This window comes from Ambystoma mexicanum, chromosome 9 (genome assembly GCF_040938575.1).
Source record: "Ambystoma mexicanum isolate Mex_15411 chromosome 9, UKY_AmexF1_1, whole genome shotgun sequence".
Lineage (NCBI taxonomy): Eukaryota > Metazoa > Chordata > Amphibia > Caudata > Ambystomatidae > Ambystoma > Ambystoma mexicanum.
Window position 1 is genome coordinate 1,025,616,008 of NC_090931.1, and position 24,609 is coordinate 1,025,640,616.

The 24,609-nt window shown below is 42.2% G+C and overlaps 1 protein-coding gene across 7 annotated transcripts in view; it reads left to right on the top strand.

The window, feature by feature from the left end:
• LOC138488904 (sodium channel protein type 2 subunit alpha-like) overlaps positions 1-24,609 on the top strand; it is a 1,014,718-nt gene that overhangs the window by 584,895 nt on the left and 405,214 nt on the right. For all 7 annotated transcript variants that reach the window (XM_069616299.1, XM_069616302.1, XM_069616297.1 and 4 more), the window contains exons 16-17: positions 4,381-4,737; positions 7,453-7,938. In XM_069616299.1, coding sequence (XP_069472400.1) covers positions 4,381-4,737; positions 7,453-7,938 — 843 coding nt within the window. The remainder of the gene's footprint in view (positions 1-4,380; positions 4,738-7,452; positions 7,939-24,609) is intronic.

Here is a 24,609-nt window from a genome sequence, read left to right on the forward strand (position 1 = left end):
GAAAAATCACTTTCCCTTTAAATGTGTAGGCTTGCATGAGGCATGGCCCAGAGAGCACAGGATCCCTTAACCCTGCCCACCGGCACCACACCTCAATCTTCTTTTCCATGTTGGCGGGAGCAGAACCGATTTCACCAGTGCTCCTTGGTGAGGCCTCAAACCTCGTAATTCCACGCGCTTTTTCCCTACCATCCGTTCCCATTCCTCACAAGGGACGCCCATACAGTATGGAGGAAAGGGGACTCTGGACTATGAGTATGTTAGTCACTCTGGTGAATAACACTACATTTCCTACTCAGTGCTGCATCTTTCTTTCTCTGCATCTTCTCTGTTCTTTCCAAAGGGGTGGGTGCTTGATAGAGTCTTCTGTTTAGTTTTGCTGGTAGATGGTGTGTTTATATTTATATTTTTAGAACCTTGATCGTGCATTGCCTTTATTTTGGACTGTTATATTTGGCTGTTTGGGTCAATACTGAATCACATTCACACCCCTCTTGAGAGTATAGCCTTCTCTCAGCCCACGTTACCACAAAAGGAGAAGGAGGTATAGTTCTTAACAGTGTCTGTTTTACCTTTATGATTGGGATCACTGTTGGTTTGTAGAAGTGTGAGGGCTAATCAAGTGGTTTAATCACTGCTCACCCCTAAACTCTTGCAGAGCAGAAATCATTTAGGCACACCAATCAAGCCTCTAGCCGAATCGAGCTGAGTTGCTAAATGCCAGATTCTGCCCAAGCCAATTTGAGCCATACGTTAATATTGTTTGAATTGGGTTAAAACAGCTTTAAAATACATATAGATTTTAATAAAGAATGGCTTACATTCTAAAAGCTTTTTTGGCCCAAATGATTTGATGTACTTGAATCTCATCCCTTTCACGGCCAAGAAATGCTCCCTATCCTCAAAGGCGTCTGAATGAGCGCCTCACAGATATGCATATTGAGGTGCCCTCTTAGACCCCTTTGTGCATTTACAGCAATAAGGGGTTATTTCTGTATATTTCAACGTGCATCCCAGATCCAGAAGCAGAATGGTCTATGAAACGCGCAGAAAATAGTCACATTCCCTTGAGCCTATTTGTAATAGTTACACAGGAATGCACAATGCATAACAGGGGCTGACCCGGTCATGATTTTCTTTTAAATGGAACAGCAGAGGTGTGAACCACTGCTATCCTACAAAGCATTTCTATTTCTCAAACAGGGATAGAAATGCTTTGTTTTTACATTTCACAATGATGGGCCCCACGCAGGTGCTGGGAGCCTCCCATTCATTCTGACACTTAATAATAATAATAATAATTAGGCTTTTATATAGCGCTACAAACCCTCAGGTATCTGAGCGCTGCTTATTATTACCCACGGTGTGTGGTGCTCATTTATCGACCTCGGAAGGATGAAAGGCTGAGTTTGGCCCCGCCGGGATTCGAACCTGCGTTAACAGGCTCTGCACGGGTGTCAAAGCGGGCGCTCTACTCGCTGTGCCACTTGACCGGCTTTAATGCATGGAGGCTGGCCAGCACATTACCTGTGCTTCCATACAGCACCTCTGATATGCTCATGTCACCTTTGTGGATCGGGTGAATTTATTTAGGCACAAGTGATGAAATGCACACTTTCATCTTATCACTTGCACCAAAACATATTTTGCCCTATTCTCAAAAGTTGCCCAAATAGTTGCATCAAAAATGCACACATTCAGATGCCCCTTTTAACCCCCTTTCACATGTGTGCAAATACCAGGTGTTTCGTGAATTTCAAAGCACATCCCAAATCTAAAAATGGAATGCTCTTTAAAATGTACACAAAATAGACAAATTCATCTCTGCCTATTTGAAATAGGCGCAAAGGGATGCGCAATGCATGGCAGGGTCTTTGTCGACAATGTCATGTTTTCTTTTAAATGGAACAGCAACAGTATAAACCGCTGCTGTCTCGTTTGCATTTCTATCCTTCACCAGGGATAGAAATGCTTTGCTTTTTTCAACATTTTACAATGTCAGGCCTTTTCAGGGCATGCCACACTGACATGTGCTCCGAGAAACCACGTGTGGGCTTGGAGCCTGTCATACATTAGTGTACGAAGATAATGTATGGAAGGGGGTGGCCAGTGCATTGTTTGTGCTGCTGCCCCACTCTCTAAAAAGTCACCTTTGTGGTTACGGTGAGCAGCACATTTTTTATTTGAACGGAAATGAAAAATGTCCAACCGCTGGCCATTTTTCATTTGCCTAGATTTCTATGGCCCTTTTGGGTCATTTCCATAGCTACCAGTAATACTAGATTGCAGGATACTGGCCAAGTAACCTAGAATTCAATAATATATAAGTGCTGTATTCGAGCCTAGTGAAATACTCCTGTCTATAATAGCAGCTCAATTTCTGGACCATAAGAGTTGTAAAGTATTGTGCAGGCAGGATATGTATATCTGGCCAACACTGCTGGTTATGATCCACTCTTCTGCCCACTTCCCAGCTATCAGGGAATTTACACGCCATAGCACAGCGGTTGGAATTAAACAAAGCCACTCTGAAACTGAAGGTTGGTTGTGTGACTCCCATTAAAAAACTCCAAATAAAATTTTAAGAAGTAAATAATTCTGCATGAAAGAGTCCACCTACTCGCCAGAATTGTAGTGTCTTGGGTGACATCAAACAAATGGCTTTCTTTAAAGATGCTACAGGTAACTTTGGGTATTCAATTAATAGTCAGTCTGCAGACAGACACAATATGAACCTTTTGAATAAATGTGCAGACGTGATAAGGGCTTTCAAATTCCATGGTTAAGAAGATAAAGAGAGAGTCCTCCCAGAATATTGCATGCTTAAGGGTATTTGGTAAACGGGTTGACGACCCAAGCTAGCTTCGTTTAGGATCTTACTACCACTTGTCCTGGGAAGCCTGGCGCTTACAAGGTTTGGTGTATTTCCCAGAGGTCTCAGGGTCCAAAATGGATTCTTGCTCCACAAACATCGTGGCAGGGCTCGGTGAAAGGGACCTTGGGCATAGCCAGGAGATGCAGGCCTGTGTAACAATACTGATCCCTGTGAATAAAGAAACTAGCTCCATCCCTAAGCTCACTGCTCCTCAATAGAGCTGGGCTTGTAGTCCCATTGAACGGAGAAATCCAGTCTGGTCATCAGAATGGCCAATAAGAATGAGGAAGTTCTAAACTTTACACATAGATATTGATTGTGGATACATTGAGAACCTGAGTCAATGTTACTGGTCTGTTGGTCATGGAGCACATCCCCACAAATTCCTGTCTCCTTCCCAACATGATATGCCCCATCTCACAGAACCTGGCACTGAGAGCTATGCGCAAAGCCAAGCAAACGGAAAGTAAAACAGTATGCTCAGAAAAATATAACATGTATTTGCTGCCTCCACTTATTAGCGGAAGTGAAGCAGCTGATGGATATGATGGAACTTGCCACCGTGAACCATTTTGTGGCAGTGAACATTTTAATATTTTCCAGTATGTGGCATAGTATGGTCAATACCTATGCACACTATTAATTGGAACCCTTCAGTTATCATTGAGCGATGAGTATAGCATGTTTGTCCTAGTACATATATGGAATGATAACGCTTATAAGCAGAACCTGCATTCAGCAGATATTACCCCGCTCTGTCTATGGTCAGTTGTCTTGGATCCCACAGTTGCCATCGGCTGATGGACTAAACCTTTGTAAGAGCAATGAGCAAAATTTAGAGGCAGATGTATGTTTCCCCAAAAGAAAATACTGCATCTGCCCAGTATGCAAAGTACTATGAAAAGAAATGGTCTGGGGAGCTGTTACACCAATGAGTGTTAGTTCAATTGATGTATTGTTGTGTACACATTTTCAAAAGTAGAAGCCTTATTCTTGTTGAACTGTTCTTGTTTGAACAATATATTCCAGCAGTGGTATGTGTTTTCTTGTCTTGTACACATATTCAGTATTGTTTATTTTAACTAACTAACTAACTCACTAACTTCTTGATCACACATAGCATGAAATGACTTATTCATTTGGCAATTTTTTGCATTTTCTCATGTTTTTTTGTTCCCAAACTTGATTTGAAGTACTATATATAAATAGCTCCTCAAGTGGAACCATGCCTGACTTTGCACATTTGTATACATTCAGGACGCGGCCTAATTTTGCTTGATTTGGAATGGAATATATCTGAACTGAGGTGGCTATTCCAGTTAAAGAATCAGAAAGTCAAGTGACTGTCTGCTTTAGTGGAACATATTTTGAAGTGTAATTTAGTAAAGCATATTGCAATAAAAATAATCACTAAGAATATGTCTTTTCAATCAATTATAATGCTTTTGTTTCTTTGCATGGGTGTTACATGTTTAAATGACATTACTTCTTCTCCTTCATTTCAGCTCCGTGTATTTAAGCTTGCAAAATCTTGGCCCACCCTCAACATGCTGATCAAGATCATTGGTAACTCTGTGGGAGCTCTGGGGAATCTGACCTTGGTGCTGGCCATCATTGTCTTCATCTTTGCTGTGGTTGGCATGCAGCTCTTTGGTAAAAGCTACAAGGAATGTGTCTGCAAGATCGATGAGGATTGTATTCTTCCTCGCTGGCACATGAACGACTTCTTCCACTCCTTCCTGATTGTCTTCCGGGTGCTCTGCGGCGAATGGATAGAGACCATGTGGGACTGCATGGAGGTTGCAGGGCAGTCTATGTGCCTGACTGTTTTCATGATGGTCATGGTGATCGGAAACCTTGTGGTATGCATTCAAATATATTGTAAATAGATATATGGGCAGTAGCTACTTTGCGAATATGCAGTTTGTGTGTGAGCAATATAACACGATCACCAGTGCAAATGCATTGCAAGTGCATTTGCATGACTGCTAATGCAATTAAGCATGCTCAAATATCATTTGCATATGTGAAAACACGGTTTGTAAATGTGCAAATTTACAGTATCCAGTGATGTAATCGCTGCAAATACAATCGATGGTGACTTGATATTTTTATTAAAGGCACCATCCACCAATTTCCCCAAATATTATAGGACTGTAGTTTGTTTTTATAAGTACACCAGTCCTAAATATGTGGGGGTTTGGAGAGGGCAGGCGTTTAGTACCTTAAAAATAAATATCGAGCAACCCTCGATGTTATTCCCAGTGATTATATCACATACACCCCAAAGTTACAATACTACCAGACACAACCTTGCACATGTGCAAACAGTATTTGGGCATGTGAAAAGTAATGGTAATATTACACAAACCTTGCATATGTGCAAACGATATTTGAGCATGTGCACAGTTATAGTAACACAACCCATACGAAACACATTTTTAGACATAGAGTCATTATTGTGTTGTATTCAAACAGTTGCAGTTATCTGAACAGGTATTCATCTCTGCCATTCCACACATTGAAGATATCCGAGCTCTGCATGCTGAGGCGGCTGGTTATCGGGGTGCACTGTCCTACAAACCAATAACAACAACACAATAAAATAAATAATGACACCCAAGGACAACTGCACTTTTCAAATACAGACACCACCTTTGTGAACAATGGAACATTACCATTATTCCAAGGCACCTACTGATGACTGCAAAAAGAGACCCCTTATTAGGACTGTGGTACTATACCGACTAATGTGTTCACGTCAGGTGCATTTGAAGGATAGCTGACGTTTTGGGCTTGTGCATTGTTTAAATCTCCAGTGATTTATATTTAATTTTCTAAATATCATATAGGCATATATTTGATAGAAAATGTAGTTGTGGCATCACTACTAACAGATTATTCAATACTGTCAAATGGTAAAGCTCCTGCGAGATGGCGATGAAATCATCCAGGCTCATTGACCCACATACGGCTGCACTTTCCAAAAATAAACAATAGGATTTCTGAAGGCTGCACAATTTCTCTTACTTCGAGGCACCTATTGACTAACAAAACACTTTCATCAAGTATGTTTTAATAATATTATTAATCTCATTGGTGTTCCATACTGGTATAAATCACTCTGCCTGATGCCTCCTCCTTTATACGGCAACAAACTCTTTGGTGACTTTCAATTTAGTTTAAAATACAGTCAAGCTGAGCGAACATGTTTGGCGATGCACCAAATCTCTTGAAGCTTCATTGTTTTTTGGTTCAAGGACATTTCTCAAATGTCTCTGGGAATTCGTCTGGGAAGGTTTTAGGTCGCCCACAGATACATCTTGGCACCCTGCAAGGAGGAGTGGTGGGTGGCAGGCTGCTGCCATCCCAACCCTCCACAGGGCCTAACATGACACTCTGCCCTACCCTGGGAGGCTCCTGTGGATCAGTCAACTTATTTTTTCATTTGCAGTGCACCTGTATTAGAAATGGAAACAAATGGCAATTATTATGGCACAGAGGGGCTACGGAATGGTAGTGGGGAGGATTGGGAGCATGAGGGGGGCATAGTGGTGCTTTTAGGAGTTGAAGCTTGGCTGGTTTGAACCCCCAAGATTAGAGTGACCCTCAAATATTTGCATGAAACAGAACATTTGGGGACGTTCAATCAGAATTTCAATCTAGATGTATTGTCAATATTCAACAGAAATAAGCAAAATACATCGCTACAAACCTATACTAACATTTTACAGTTTAGTTGTGGCATTACGCCATGAGAAAGAAGGCTCCCTAGACTGACAGCTGCCTCTTAAACACACAATCAAAGCATGACTTGCGTTTTCGATTTCCAAACAACCATCGTCTGACTGTTTATAGTCATTGGTTGACAGAAGTATTTTCTGGTAAATTTGTATACATAGTGCCAAGTAAAGCACGTATTTCCAAAGTCTGTTTTAGTGAGGGTCAGATACTGATGTTTCTGATGTTTTAATGAAAAGGATAAGTAAGTAAAACAAGTCAATGCAATAGCTGGGAGATATCAAGTGGATGGTCTTGTGTCAATCTGTCAAGAAGATGCATGGGAACAGCACCCTCATAAGAATGACATGGTAGTATTTCCAAAGGCTAATGGAAAACCTTACACAAAATAAACCCAAACTCTTCAGGACCTCTTGCTAGTGGGACAGTACATGTCTCTGGCTGGTCAGCTGAGAAGACCTTATTGAAAACAGTTCAACATCCTCAAATTCTAATGCCTCACTCTTATATTCTTAATTAAGCCAAGAAAACACTACCTACAGTACAACAACGAAATAGGAAGGAACCCCAGTGCTACTTAGATTAAATAAAGTACCGCAGCTTCATCCTTATATGCTTAATGTGTAGAACATGATTTCGATGTACGCAACATGGGATGGAGATGTGATTGCGCAATATGTTCTGTTAAGAGACATCATGGCATTCAAAGTCTGATGGTTTTAACACTTATTTTAAATATGAAAAAAGTGTATGTGAAACTCTATCGATGCGATCGGTGAAGAGCAATTGCTAAATAATGACAATGGTTTTATTCCATGTCTTTCTTGATATCATAGGTGTTGAACTTGTTCCTTGCCTTGCTGCTGAGCTCATTTAGCTCAGACAATCTTACCGCAACGGAAGATGATAACGAGATGAACAATCTCCAGATCGCAGTGGCGAGAATGCACATTGGAATTGCTTACGTGAAAAAAAGCGTAAGAGAGTTTTTCGAAAACGCTTTTGTGAAGAAAAAAAAAGCTTTGGATGAACTCAAACCGCTTGAGGATCTCCAGAATCAGAAGGACGGCTGCATCTCTAACCACACCACAGTGGAGTTAAGCAAAGATTTTGACTATTTGAAAGATGGCAATGCAACAACAGGCACCAGTGGAATAGGCAGCAGTGTGGACAAATACATCATCGATGAGAGTGACTACATGTCCTTCATTCACAACCCAAGCCTCACTGTGACAGTGCCAATCGCTGTCGGGGAGTCCGATTTCGAAAACCTAAATACAGAAGAATTTAGCAGCGAATCGGATATTGAAGAAAGCAAAGAGGTAGGTCACTTATTGGTTTATTGTCCATGTTTAATGTGCATGCCTTGAGCTCAAATGCACAAAGGTTCAGCTCTAAATGTTATACCATTTATTGATTAAAAATGTTGCTTAGGAGTACATAAACTATTATAGATCAAAAACAGGCCAAACCTGTGATTTTATCATAATGCAGCACAATGCGGCAAACTCATTTTTACTCTGAATGCCGTCTTTGATCTAGTTTAGGTGTTATTCGTCTGGTACACCTAATGTCTACAATGTATGTCATTGCCCGTGTTTGCATTTGGGCTGTTTACCACTTACCAGTGCATTTTCTGCTACATAGATGATAACATTATTTAAAAAAATCAAGGGCTTAGAGTACACTAGCACAAACATGGCAAACTTTTTTCTATTGTTTTTCCATTCCCTGATCCCATCTTGGTACTTTCTGGTCATGCTTGGCAATGTATGTGGTGGTCTCTAGAATTTGACACTGATGATCAGGATATTCTTATCCCCTCTTTGTTCAGACTCAATGTCACAACATTAGACTGGATTTGGTCTTTTATGATAGATAGGCTTCAGGATGTGAGACTTGAAAGACATTGGTCGGAGAATATCAAATTGACATGCAGTGCCACAGGACTCACCCTCTCACCTTTGCACTTCAGTGTTTATAGGCTGCCAGTTGCTCAGTGTATTCCAGATGTTTATCCACCTTGACACAGGTTCTTCGAAAAAGGTTAATTGACTGTTCTGTGTGAATCAAGGACTGGCTTTCCCTTAATGAAGGCAAGTCAGGGGCTTTCCTCCAGGGCTGTGATTACATGTCTGGCACAATTCTATTTAACTGACATGACATTACCAGGCGGGCGCCACAACTTGTCATGCAGGTGCATAAGGCTTCCTTATTGATGGCATTATTTCATTTATGCTGTAGGTAAATGTTGTGAAACGTGCCTATTAACAAATTAGCCTTGTTGACCATCTGTGTCCCCTGCTAAGGCACATATATTTGTATAGTCTGGTCGAGAGGCGGACTCTTCCTTGGCTGAACTATTATAAGTGCATTCACAGGGCCCTTCCTGATGAAATCCTGCTCAAATTACAAATGGTGCAAAATAGAGGCATCCGATTGTAATGGGGCCTTAAAAAGCTCTATCATGTCTCCCCAATAGTGACAGACGTGTGAGTGGTGGACCATGCAGCAACGCAGCAATCTGAAGGCAGTTACAATGCAGCGGATACCATTGATGTTACATGGCCTCCATTAACTAACCATGTTAGCTGTACCGTGCCTCTCAGAGCATTATGCTTACAGATAGAAAATGTTTGGATACTTAGGACCTGATTCACAGAGCGCTTTTCAATGGGGAAATCACATTACAAAAACGCTTTGTGTATTAGTATTTAAGAGTGCAAAGGTAAATATTTGGAGGGAAGTGCCCTCAAATATGTGGTATGACTGTTTGACATTCTTTACCAGTGCTTTAGGTCATTTTTAATCCCAGATGTCCTGCAATAAACAAGTTGCACTGAGTTGGGTGGAGTGTGTCTAGCTTGTCTGTTGGGCACACAGTCACTTGCTGCCGCAATGACCGCTTTTGGCACACTGACGGGCACTCGCTAGATATTGACTGCTTTTGACACACTGACAATTTGACACTACAACAGGCACTTGCTGCCGCATTCACTTGATTCATTCATTTTTTGTCATTTGTATATATGCCTTTCACAATAGTCATGGCCCCAAAGCACTGGTTGAATGCCCTTGGTGGAACCGGAGTCCAAATGTGGTAGAATTGGGAGGTGCTATTATGTGTGTGTGCTTTTCGGCCATTACAGTTATGTGAGGGTGGCCAAGACCCTGCAAGTCACCCATGTCCGAATGGCACTTGGATGGGCGCAGCAGAGGTAAACTATGAACTTAACAGGGCGAATTGTGTTAAAGGTAATAGAGAATTATGTGGGAAGGTGCAGTTGGAATTTTTGTCGTTAGAGGTAGCTTCATTCTCATGGCAGAGGTGTTGTGCAATAGTGTTTGTGTTCTATGTGAGTGCAGGGTGTGTGGAATGATCCCTTGCCTTACACTAAGTTACGAGGGTGTGAGGTGCGAGGGGAGAAAATGGGTTAGCTGTACAAACAACAATGTTTACTTCCTGGGTTCCGTCTGTGTACAAAGAGCAGTGCTACGTATCACCTAGATTCAAAAGGAGAGCCGGGCCTAAAATGCACAGAAAGACGTAATGTGAACCAGATTAGGAAAACGCCTAGATTTAAAAGCAGAGCCTAGAACCCATACACAGACATTGAGTGTATGATTTTAGAAACACTGTATGCAATATATTGCTACCTTACACAATTAGGCCAAATGCAGAATTGACTACTTTGGACACTGTGGCAGGCACACGCAGCCTCATTGACTGCTTTGGTCACACTGGCGGGCACTCACTGCCGCATTGACTACTTTGGTCACACTGACGGGCACACGCTGCCTCGTTGACTACTTTGGACACACTGGCGGGCACACGCTGCCTCATTGACTTCTTTGGTCACACTGACGGGCACTCACTGCTGCATTGGCTGCTTTGGTCACACTGACGGGCACTGACTGCCGCATTGGCTGCTTTGGTCACACTAACGGGCACTCATTGCCTCATGGACTGTTTTGGTCTGCTTGGTGATTTAAGCACATTTAAAAACTGAGTTTATTTGCATGTGTCATAAAGCTAAATATCATGAAACATGGAATAAGAGAGATAACAGTGGACTAGTTACAGGGTAACGTGACCTGGGTGCTCATTAGTGTGCATTTGCATGAGCAGAAATGCATTTTATGAATGCGTAAAACTATCTGCAGATGCACACCTGGACCTTTGCAGTGCATTTGCACTGGTTTTAATAGAACCACGTTTGCACATTCACAGAATGTACTCAAGCTGTCGAAAATGTACGTTAATGTTGGCCCTCACAACCCTCCCATTCGATCTCAATTATAATCTCGCGAACCTGTTACATTGTTCAACAATCGTTGTTTAAGGAGGCGAGGCTTTTTCCTTTGCCGGACGTTCCATTGCTTCATCTCATGTAAAGGACTGTGCTGTCCTCTTCCTGCATCTTCTATGCACTATACCAGATGCATGCGTTAATAAAGGCGATTACTTTTTAATATCTCGTGCTCGAAGACTAAGAAATCATGGAGCGCAAATGCCAGCAGCGCTTAGGCATGTGCAATTGCATTCGCACTTCAGCAAAAACCTTTTACACCAAAGTGTATGCAATGGCACGCCTGGGATTTTCCGGACAGTGTAACCTGGGTCTTATGATCCGAGCTAGGCGTCATTTTGAAGTGAGATCAATATTGCTCTGCCATGCATGAACAGATAGTGGTTTCAACCTTGCACACTGCTGCATATTACTTTTACAATCATGTTTCCCTCTTTTAATACAAGCTGATACTTGATGGGTATATGTTCACATTGTAGGTGTGCATGGCTAGATAATATATTTCCATACTTGGAGCAAAATGGGTTTTGATTCTTTTTATGTCTTGACTGTGGATAGTTGTACAACAGTTTTCCTTGCGAGCATTTCACTTTGATGCAGATGTGGGGAAAGATTTGGTTGGACTCTCAGGTCTGCACATCTTCAAGGTGTGCTGTTGTGAGACAGCAGATGACGTGTTTCTCCCAGCTTCTCTGGAGGCGTCTTGTGTTGTGTCATATTTGTCATGAAATCCACAGTAGTGTCCCACAATTAGTTGATGGGCCTTTGGATAGAGGACTAATGTGTTTGTCACATTTCGTCCCTGTAGATAAAATAACAATGTATAATGTATTAGATGCTCAAATAACCAAAGTAATAGACTATGGGACATAAAAAGCTGAAAGCCTATGTAGTGCCTTGTTGCAGTGTCTAACTTGAGTCATTTGGGATTTTGATAAGGTGCTTTAAGTGTTTACGGAAACTGAAACATTATTTGGAATATTAATCACCTTCAAGAGTGAAACTCTGTTTGTAGTCTTCATATATATATATATATATAATTGCTTTTGCTGTGTGACTGCTTGTGCGTGCTTATGATTCATTTAAGGCTTTTTCTTGGGATTACTATTAAACACTAACTAAAAGCGCAGGGCGCAGAATAACAAAATGGCTCAAGTGGTGGAAGCTGAAATGTCATGAATAAGAGCTACATAAAGAAAGCTGGATTCACCTGGGATATGCTTTTTGTCCCTGGAACAGTGCTTCAGGTGGTTTGCATATGTTGATTATTTTCTTTGTGTGCATGGTGCATTATTTTCTCACCAGAAAAATACTTCTGAAACACTAACAGCAAATAGAAGCAAAACATTCAATTATTTAAGTGTTCAAAATGATTTTACTCTATCCTTTTGGAACGTCTAGGTAATTGAAACCCTGAGTTCCCATTTGCACATGGTTTATTCATGCATTTCTATATGTGTTAATGTTCTTAGAACATTTCTTGAGTGCCCCAAACAACCACCAAAGTGGTCTCATGGCTCTGATTATGATAGCAGTGTCCGAATGGGAATGAGAGGCAGAGTAGAGAGAGACAAGGGTCCAACGAGGGAAATGCTGGGTATTAACTGCCTGATGGACGTGTGTGAGGGGTGGGAGGAGTCCTAAAGAAAGGAAAATAGAGGTGAGCATGGAGAACAGGGATTGGAAAAGGCAGTGGAGGATATGTTGAAGGTTGGTGGTCGAGCAACAAAGACACCTTTCCTGTGACCAGCTTCTGAAGGCCCAGCAGAGGAATAACTGTCATTATAGATGCATTATGGAGCACTTGCAACTCTGTTTATGCCATTTCATAGCACTGTATATATCAGCTGCAATTCAATGGCACTCAGTTCATTCACTAGATGAAAGGCTGACTCATTCCGGTCATGATTCAAAACTGTGTTCTCCAGTCCTTTTGATGTGGCTAATAGTCCTTCACCTCCGTTACTTTGCGGCAAGTCACTGACATGTCAGATGCGCGTATATGTCATTCTCATCCTGCAAAGGTTTTTCTTCCTAAAGCTTGAAGCAGCCATGTTGGGTATGATAGAGTCAGTCTGATGATCATCAGGCATGATGCAGTCTTCCATACTTCTGTATCTACATGAATGGGCTTTAGAGAGGATGGTAATATTACAGTAAGTAGAGGTCATCTGACATTCACCTCTACAAAAACGATCAGGCTGGAAAAGACAATGGCCCTCATTACAACACTGGCGTTAACCCATGGCGCTATTAGCACCATGTTTGCTGCCGGTGTTGTAACAAGTCCGCCAATGTTCAATGAGGAATTACCACCCCATTCCAAGGTTGGTGGGGTGGTAATTCCCCATTGACCGTTGGCCCTTCCCCATTCCCATTTTTGCCCCATAGGGCTCAATGGGACTGGAGAAGGCGGTAATTACGGTACCGCAAATTGCGGTACCGTAATTACCTCGAAGGTCCCTTTGCGGGTCCCTACTTTAACGGCTGGTCCAGACCAGCCATTCAGGTCGTGTCCCGCAAAGGGACCTCGTAATTAGGCGCTAAGGGGTTAACAGTGCCGCAGCCTTTTACGGTGCCGTTAACCCCTTAGCGCCAGGGTCGTAATGACCCCCAATGTGATATACATCAGATTTGCCTAAAATAATATCATTTAGCTGGGTCATATTTCAATGGTGTGAGTTTATGGCAGTCATGTTCATGTGCTAAATTATTGCAGCACAGATTATTTTGTCAACTGAAAACATAGTTATTTTTCTTTTTGATCTCAGAAAACTTCCAGACCAGCTGAAAGCTATTGACCTTACTTACAGCTTTGTTTCCTTTGGACAGCTCCTGGTAACTGCAGTGCAGACCTTTTCAGCTTAATATTTACACAAATATTAGACTGCAACATTCATGAACTGAGCCTGAATGTAAAATCCGAACTTCTGAAAAGTTCAATAAGCTTTTCTAAACAACAAGCTTCCAAAGTATTCATGTTGTTTGGCTGAAAAAGATTGCCCAGCCTTATTTGATAGTCCTATAGCAGGCTACGGTTCAAGAGGGTGAGTGGATTCTACCGACTCAAGCCACTCTGCAGGATTGTGTAGATTGCTCACCGAGTGGTCATTTTCACAGGATTCAAAGTTGAGGGAGCATTTACCGATAGGCGAATTAGGGCTTTTGAATAATGAGCAGAGGAGAGTATGTAACTGGGTTTGTTGGATGAAGGCATGATGGGAGGAGATGAGATTATATAAGATGTGGGAGAAGGCAATGTATCTGTGTAAATAGGTCATCCTTGTTGAAAGCACATTAGTAGGTTATCACAGAAGTTTCATCGTTGAAGACTGGTGGGTCAAGAAGGGAAGAACATTCCATGAGGATGCTGAACAGCTCTTTGTTGAGAAGGTGGAGGTAATGGAGTGATTTATCATTTTAGTTGATAGTTTAGTTGATGGAAGAGTTTTTCTGTTGACATGCATGTGAGGTAAGGGGATTTAGCTTGGGGTAAACAACTGTGTACCAAAATCATTTAACTAATGCCAGTTTACACTTGGATTGGGTGAAATGAGGAATGCTTTGTTAGCAGGGGCTTTTACTAAGCAGGTTTAAAAAGTTTGATGGGGCATCCTAATAAATGCATGAGCTAGTAATGTGTTGTGGAAGGTGAGATGAGTTGCAAGGTCAGTGTCACCAAGTGCAATGGTGACAATAGGTTTGAGAAGTTAGATCCACCCAAGTGTATTGATATTTGTCCATGGTTGTAGTGGTGGGGATGAGTTGGTGGATGGAAAAAGATTAGTCACAGAGTAAATGTAGCAAAACAGGCCAGTTTTCAGACAATGTAGCCATCAGTGGAGAGGGGGCGATTTAGTGATTGGTCTTTGTTATGGGGGAGTCTGTGGTACTAGTAGTACGTTTGTATTGGTATACAAACAACTTTACCAACAATCCCATAAAATACAATACATCTAAGAACAAAAATAAAGGGTACAATTTATAAAAGAATATTTCATCCAAACGTATAATGATTTCAGAATTGAAAAGCTAATTCTTTTTGGGTCTGTAACAGTTCATTGATGAGTGTCATGAACTCGGTAAGGTAGGAGCTGCCTTTTGTATAAAAAGACTATGGTAGACCACTGTTCAAAAAACTGGTTGTTTGATCAATCTGCAACACTATTTGTCTGTGTGATGGAAAACATTTATGTTTTTAAATAGGTGGTACAACTGTCTCTGGTTAGTCTGATATGGACATGAGCATTTCATTTTTGCAGAGTTACAGAATGGTTAGGTTACATTTGATTTTGTATTCATTTGAGTTAAGGAACATAGTACTTCGACAATAAACAGTGTACAGAGCTGACAGCAGTAAACTGTTTCTATGTGCTTCACAGGAGTACGATTGTACAATATGGATGAAGCATTAACAAGAAGTTGTAGAGAAGTTAGAAACCTGACAGTGGGTAAATGAGAGATGGTTAGTTACAGTTTGTACAATTGAAGTATCTAATATAGGATGTACAGTAAAGTAAAGACAGTGTTTTTACAATGTTAACATGCTTGGGATAATCACTGTATGCATATTTTAACAATGTATTGGGAAGGGGGGGTATCAGGAGGAGGGATGAGGAGACGTGTTAGTGCAGGGCACCTGCAAACTGTAATCAGCTCCAATGTCATAAATATTAACATAATTATTCCACATTGGGAAATACCACGAAACCTAGTTTGATTGTATGCCTTTTGAGAAATGGATACAACAACCAGAAATGAACAAACATGCCTTTATTCTTCACATATCTAAATATCTTGTCCTATGTTACCCTAGAAATGACAATGTGATTTTAATTTCGTAGATAGATACAGTGGGCAAATTGTTGATTATGAACCACTCTGATTACATACAAAAAAAGTAACTGCCAACTGCCTGCTAATGGTTATGTAAAACTCAGTGCAAACCGCCTGCCAAATGTAATCATGAAATTAATGTAATTATCGTTATGTGGCCAAGTAGGGGACCTTTAAATAGCAAATCATCCAAACATGTGACTAGACCACATCCAATCATGCCAACCTAGTAACCTCTCCTTAAGGTCCATAAAAGCACATATGATTTTCTGCTTTCCCGGCCAAACATTTCTGACATGGATTTGATAATGATGCATGTCTCTGAATTCGGTCACACAGTGTTACATATATGTGTACTGTCCTATACTCATGTATTAGTGATACACAGGATGTACTTGGCCAGCTACAAAACACAACCTGGGTTGACTAGCCATTAGTCACCATTGATGATGTGGCTTCCATCTACACTATGAGTAAGCATGAATTAGTTATTGAAATGAAAAACACAAAATTGTATTGTTATGATTGATATCTGCTTGAAAAACAGCATGTTTTATCTGATCCCCATGTCCTTTACCAAGCCATGAGGACAGCAATGGGTACAAAATGTGCACCAAGCTATGCATACATTTATATTGGTACTAAGAACAGAAGCATACATGTAGCCACCCTATCATTTTGTAACAAAATGAAGTCATCTCCTGGGCTCACTTTATAGATTATATTATTGTCCTCTGGGATGATGAATCAGTCATTTTGTAAAGTTAACTTTGTAATCTAAATGTAATATATTGATCATGGCTATGGTCTCCTGTTTTCAGTGTTCATGTTTTTTCTTATTCTGGTGGTGTTTTGTTCCAGCTTTTCAAAATGTTTTCAAAATATTTGGTTATCAGGGTTTACCAATTGTTTCCCTTCGGCAAATCACTGATTTTTTTCAGTGCCGGCACAAATGTATCTTTTATTGCTGTGGGCACATTATGCATAATTATTTTAAAGCAACACATATCACAGACTATGCTGAAGGAGTCCTTGTTATCGCTTTGCTTTCTTGGACATGTAGTCCTGAATGTATACAAAAAAAGAAAACAACACAAACAGCAATGCAAATAATCAAATAAGGACTTAATGGTATCAGTTGCTTCACTAGGGGCAAGGCAAGTGCCTTAATTAAATCTGCAGTGAACCATAAAATATGTACTGTGCAAGGTTAATATAAAACATGATGTTCAAGAGGGAATGTGCTTGGAGTGCTGCTGTAGGCTTATCTGTATATTCATTTTCAAAACTGCACACAGGACAAAGATGTGAGCAGCCTGTTTTTAAACAAAACACCTATTGGGAGCTAATCTTCTGATCATACAGATTCCAATGGAACCCTTGGTAGAAGCATTACATTTGCATATGTACTTAGTAGATGGTTACATAGATTTTGTAACTCTTAAAAAAAAGCTGGATATTTCATTTGATGGGAAGAGATTCCAAATCACAGACATAAGCCTGCTATTCTTTAACTGAATGGTACAATCACATTTTGCTGAAACCGTTGCAATATGGGAATAGAAGTCACTGTTCCTTGCCCCATTCCCCCAAACAAATTTTTAATTGACTAGTGTTTGATGGAGGATTTCTGGATTACAAGGCACCATTTGATCGAGTAGTCCACTTGGATCTTCTCTGACAAGTGTCTAACTGAACTTTTTCAGCCTTATCACTTAGGGAATCCAATAATTAATGCCAAATGACTACTTTAACATAAAAATAATAATATAATGTGAACATTTCATACTAGCAGAAGTACCCGTTCTCTGAATGGGTTCTGTAGACAGACATGATAACTCTGTTCCTATAGGTCACTGTTCCGATTCACTTATAGCTAGATGTGCTTTGCACGCTGAAGTTAACTGCACTGAGATTGGGTGTGTGTGGCTGTCTGACATACTCCGGAGCAGACTTTGGGGGAGGCGGGAGTTGGTGTGCTGGTACATACTGGGACCTTCTGTGCTCTCTCCCCACCGGTCGCCTCACCCTGGCATGATGCAGTTCATTGCAGTGCAAATATCTTGGAAACTGTGCATCCTAGGGCCTGAACCTCGAGTTTTGTTCCGTGTGTCGGGACCGGTCCTTCTACGACCACATTGTTGTTTTACCAATTTCAAGCAACCGTCTCGAGTGTGAAGGTGCTGAAATCCATGGAAAAGGGTGGGGTGTCCAAATGTTATGTAGCTAGTAAGGTCCGGAGGGTCCTAACAGGTAACTATGCAAAATGCTCAACCGTCTCCGTGACAACCTCAGTATCACTGATCAGGCTCTGGTCTGGCTAACCTCTTTCCTCTCTGATCGACCCTCCCAGGTCCAACTTTAGTCCTTCCTTTCATCCGTTTCCCTTTCTACCTGTGCTGCTCCCCAGGGGTTTAACCTCTCACCCTGGCTCTTCAACCAATACCTGGCAGCTCTTGTCCATCGCATTGCCGTTTTCTGCTCCAATTTTCAGTGCTATGCTGATGACAGTCAACTAATTTTCAGGCTTCCCTCAGCCACCTCGTCTCCTTCTTTTTTCTCTGATTGCATATCTGCTAATCAGGATTGGTGTGCCGCAAACAAACTCTACCTGAATGCCAACAAGACGGAGATCTTCCTCATCGACACACCTTCATCCTCTTTCCTGTCACTCTATGGCCCTCTTCCCTTGACCCTCCTCCTACCCCAACCTGCAAGGCTAAGAACCTGGGGGTCATCTTTGACTCCACGCTTTCCTTCTCTGCCCACATCTCTGAAGTCTCCAAAAAGTCAAACTTCCTGCTGCACCTCCTCAGAGGTATTCTGCCTTTCCTCTCCTTCCCCCAGAAGCTCACGGTCTCTCGAGCCCTGGTTCTCTCTAGGATGGATTTTTGCAACAGCCTCTTTCTAAATCTACCTGCTTCTATTCTCCGCCCTTTGTAACTTATCCAGAACAGGACTGCAAGACTTGTCCTTGGCCTCAAGCCCTGGGATGGTATCTCTCCAGCCCTGAAATCTCTCCACTGACTACCAGTGGCTGCAAGGATTAAATTCAAGACCCATTGCATTGTCCACAAGGCTTTCTGGGGCCTGTGTCCAAAATACCTTCAGCTGTCCCTCTCTAAATACCTTCCCTCCTGAGCTCTTTGCTCCTCCACCTCTAACTCCCTCAGGGTCAGTCGTTTTTCAAAGAAACGAGTTGGGGTAGATCTCTGTTCTAGGCTGGGGTCTCCCTCTGGAACAGCCTCCATGCCACTCTGAAACTTGAGGAGAACCATCTCTGGTTCCGGAAGCACCTCAAGGCTTTCTTCTTTGCTTCTGCCTTCTCTCCTCCTCTCCCCTGCTGATCTGTTCTGTCTCGGCATTGTGCACCTGGCTACGCTCTGACTTTCAGGCCCAGGTACCTACTCACCCTGCCACCCACCAGCACTACCTCCTGCCAATCCCTTGCACTGGGGTATGTACATGTTACCCTACAGTCCCCCCTTTTTCTGCACTTATCAGACACACCCTGTCTGTTGCCTTAAACTTAACACTTGCCTCTTGCTGACTGCACTATTATTGTTGCTTTTAATTATTTATTTATCATATCTTTTTATTTCTTTGCTCAGCACTTTCCACTTCTCCCCATCCATGCACTTTGCCCTTTCCCTATCCCATGCACTTGTGCGTTCTCAATGTCACTGGGCCTAGTAAGATCGTTATTTTCTTCTACCTTGTTCCCCCTCCCCTTGCCTCGTCATGCACTGAAACACTTATGTGCGATTGCGATACAAATAAAATATCAAAGTTGCTTGTTCATTGCTGTGTTTCTCAATGTGCAACCCTTCCTTTATATACTGCACTAGTCTAGACTCTTGTATATGTTGAATTTCACAATGCATGCTCCCCTGCATGCTCCCCTCTTGATAGTTTTCCCTTCCTGCAAGTGAGGTGCTCCCAGATCCATGACAAGGTGGGCACGGACATAAGTGGAAATGACAACTGCCCCAACTGAAATTTGAAAAGGAAAGCCTGTTCCTCCCTTGTCCCCTTTGCAAGGGCAGACATAGTTTCAGTGGCCTCAGTTTCTTCCTTCTTCTAATTCATCTGCCGGGACCACCTCTGCCTCCTGCAATTGCTGCTCCAAAATCAACAGTATCAACATTACCTACACCCCCCTCCTTATCTATCTGAGAAGTGTCACACACACCACTGCCATACCCACTCCCTGTGGAGGTTCCATCCCGACCTTGCCAACTCCAAGGTAAATAAATTGGGAAATGTGCAGCAAGTCCTGTAAAATATATCACAAGCTATCACACTCTACTCCTGCATTAAGAAAACTAGGGCCCCCAATTCCCCTGGCACCCCGCCAGCACCTGCGACCACCTCTGGCACAAGAACTCCCTGCAATGGCAAGGCCCCCTCTGATGACCCTGTCTCCACCACCTCAGACGCCAGCTACTCCTGTGTTGGTGGCCAACTCTCCATTATCTGAGGTTATCTGAGGCAACACCTGCTGTGGGTGTGGCTAACTGATAGTTTTACCAATATCGCCAAGCACAAAATGTACACGTGACTCCTTCAAAACCTGGCAAACATCCTCGTTCTCCAGGAACCATTATTATTACCAGCAATGCAGGTTCCTGTTCATAGAGTGTTCTGTTTAATAACGTTCCAGATACCAACGACTTTACTGCATTTTGAAAACAGTACACTACAATTTACAGACAAATTGATTTGGTCCATATGTTCGTTGCTTTGGAAGTTTTCACATTTCATTTGGCCATTGCTGAATTCAAACTGTTAACCCCAAATGAAATAGTTTATCACCTGAGCCTTGCGCAGCCGAGCTACATGTACAGTACCACATTGACCTTTTGAAGGCAGCCATCACATTGTACCTGTCCTCCACTTCACCAAGCTTTAACTGAGCCTGGAATGCGGTTTCCACAAAACAGGCTGTTAGTGTGGATTCACGAAATGTGTCGAATTCATGAAGCATGAAGGTTTGGCTTGTTAGCCTAGTCTTTGTTACAGTCTGAGTTAATAGTGTATAATAACTAAACATAACAGTTTACAGGAAATAATGTGACTATTCTGATCTCCTGAACCTGGTGATTCTGGGACAGGTAATGTATAAGGCAACAGGGACGTCATTTAGGGGTTGCCACGGGTCGCACTTGCGACCCTTGAGGTCTCCCTTGCTACATCTAAAAAAAGAAGAAAAAAAACCTTGTTTTATTTTTTATTTTTTTAATTTATTTACAGATTGAAGCTCCTGGGCTGTGGCCAATGTCATGTGACTCTTTGTTTCTAGATTGGCTGGCTTTCTTATTCCGGCTTCTTTAAAAAAACAGGGGGTTCCCCAATTGTAACATTTTGAGCAGTGACCCTAAATAAGAAAGAATAGGAATAACAAATGATTTGTCTTTCTGGAATTCTATACAATAATTGCTAGACTCATTAAAGGTTTATTTCAGGCACACTTCAGTGGGTGAGTCACCGATTTAGTCTGTTCTTAAACACCTCAAATTTACAATGCAGACAGAATCCTCTAAAAAGCATTTACAGTAGAATAAGCATCCATTTCGGACTATGTATTGTGATTTTCGCAAGTTGCAGTTATAGCATGTTTTTTTTTTCTGCCGATACATATGGTGATCCATTCTTGTATGAAATGTATATCACGTTACAGTGATATTGTAACCATGTTTTTCATAGTGTACTTAGAAACAATGCTATCTGATGCCACTTCCTGTTTTGTCAAGGGGTAAACGGTTGTATTCCATCGCTTTCTGTGATTTCACTTTGGGGTGGGGTCAAATGACATCACTTCCTGTGATGTCAGCAGGGGGTCAAGGGTCATGTGATGTGACTTCCGCCACCACAGGCATTTTGGTGAAATGACATCCCTGTAAGGCAACCCATTGAAAAGCAACGCAAGCTCTAACAAAGGGGATGTTATGTTACGGTGCGAGAGAGTAGGGCTCTCACCGCCTGCAGGTTTGCGAAATATTCAGTTATGAAAATGTGCAGAGCCAGAGGAATATGCATTCTGCTCAACACGATTGCCTTCTGAAGTGACATAGAAATAACAGCAGGAATGACCACCCTGACACATGATGTGAAAGTGTCAGTTTCATAGAAGGGATATACAGAAGAGGACAGGGACACATGACATAACGTCCGGGGTGATATTTCTCGATAAAGTGCTAATTTGGGTTTTACAGTGTGTGATGTTTGTGGGAAAAGCATATTATTTTTAGCTTTGCTTAAGTATGAAACGTTGTCGCATTGCATTGGTGATTGAAACTGGTAAATGTAAAGCAATGCTCACTTACCACCTTGGCAGGAACATACCTGGACATTAAGTGCAATCAAAGTTCCTGTCAATAGCATGCTTTGAGACACCTCATTGAAAGTTCAATGTGCATTCCATCAAAACAGCCTGTGTGCTAATATCACTTAATTGTTGCGATATAGACACCAACTGTTATATTCGCGATGGGCCATCCACCCCCGTTGAATGCACCCTCTTGATTTTATATCTCGCTTGTTGATGTCTCAGAATACGCTAAAACGATAAGCTTCAGGTATCAATAAAACGTTCTCTTCCAAAATTATCAGTTCCATTATATTCCTCGCTCCCAGGCAAAGTAGTGCAGGTCAGCTCTTTTTGGGCAGTTTGCTCACGTGAGCTGCCATGTTGCTTGAAAGTACCTCTCTCAGGTATACATCAGCTATACATAAGAGACAATCTGTCACTCTTCAGATGTTTTGGCAAACTACTCCCATCAGCCCCAAGCAGCATAGTCGATAGTGAAGGGTTCATGGGAGATGTTGGTCTAAACATATGGAAAGTGACAGGTCGGTTACCTCTGATCATGCGGCATCCAACAGCCCCTTTAAAAAGCAAGCAGTTTTTATTTCATCGCTGTCTTCCGGCGTAGGCAAATGCAGTGTCTATACTATGTATGAAGTTTTTGTTTAGGGCTCATAGGCTCCCCCACCTCTTCCCCCTTCTCTTTGTCAAGGGGCCTGAATGGTCACCCAGTGAAGCTGCTCTATTGTCCTCTGGTGGTTGTTGTCCTTCAATGCTTCAGAGGAGTAACTGCAGTTTCTGCATTCTCTCTAGGCACCTGTACCAATGAAATATGATTCAGGCTCTTCCATTTATGACACTTTGTTTTCAGAAATGTCTATCTGTATTTGTCCATGTTTAATTTTACATTATTCATTTTTACATGTTTAGATGTATTTGGCCATGTCCCTTCTTTCGCTTTAAAAAAATGAAGTCAGAACATGTTTTTTTCTGTATGTAATTTTGTATTTGTTTTCAGACAATGTGACGTTTAAAAAACTTCAATATGGCCAGTGACACCATTCTGGGAGGAAGGGATTCACCAGAATCATCGAGGGTTAGTTTAAGTGTACCCTTTTCTCAGTGGATGACAGCTGTGAGGGTCATGCTGCACCTTAGTGGGTCGATCATCTTGCATGTATGTCTGCATGTATGGATGGGATGTTTAAAGTGCACACCTGGCTGGCAAGCAACAGAGCGCTGTAAATAGGGGACGCACACATGGGTTACAAGTATGGTGCAGACACAGTAGTGGAGCTCGGATAGTTAGTGAGTGCAGGGAGGGGGAGAAGTAGGGTGAGTGGAGCGATCAGTGATTCGTAATCGCTCGACTGTGAAGTGTAATGTGTTCAGGATTCCGGGTCCTTCATGAAGTGTAGGGTGGAGGGGCAGCAGTCTGATCTGCATTGGTTACTTGTTCCAGAGACAGGTGGCCTGATTCATGGAACGTTTTCCTATGGGATTGCACCATTATAAAACACTTCCATGAATCAGGCCCAGGATGTGTTCTCTTGTTTTTCCTTTTGCAGTTCTTTGCTTCTACGCTGGCAATTGTGTGGCCTCTGGCACCTTACCTTGATGATGTGCTTTTGGGATTTTATCTCCTGGGACTCTCAGAAAGATACAATATGTTATAACATGCACCTTGCATATTTTTTCAGTGAATATTTAGGCATGAGTTGAATATATGTATGCTTCTGATCAGGAGGAGTGGCTAAACTTCACCCTAAATGATTTTGCAGGAGCCATGCGTCCCTATTTCCTGAGCACAGAACATTGACCAATTTTGTCTATGTGGTGCAGTCAGCTAGTTTCTGTCCCTGTAGGGCCTGTATTAAAATACCAAGCACTGGCATTGATGAGCCCATGCTCCAGCTTCACTACGAACAGAGATGATTCCTTTCAGTATTGGAAGTATTGGATTATTATTATTGTTATTAGTACTGAGCCACCTGTTATGTCCACCTTGTGTCCCGCTATGCAATGACGCAATGCGTCCAATAAAGGCCCAGCCCCTGCTCCGCGGAGGCAGTTCCGGGGCAGTGAAGCAAGCGAAGTGTGTCCGCGTATCATTTAGCTCCCGCTGGAGCTGCGCCAGTGAGGCCTACCTCCGCGGGCTCTGTCTCCGGCCGCTGCATGGGCCGGGACAGGATATCACACTGGCAACGAGGAAACGTGTGAACAAAGGTACGCATGCCATATAACAACAGCTGATCGCCGCACTCAGCGATAGCATAACGATAGCATAATTTTTGGAAACCTGGTGGGGGGGGACACACAAAACCCCACCCACAAAAAAAAATAAAAAATGTTTTGGGAGAAGGCATTCTCTCCACCGCGTGGCCACAGACACTTCTCCCTGATCCCCTCACAACGTGGGATCAGGACGGACATGCAGCACAACGCTGGATCGGCCCCAACACGCAGCAGCTACACCAGGATCCATCAACCCTGCGAAGCAATACCCCATGAAGGGGAAGGCACTACGTCTACGCCCTACA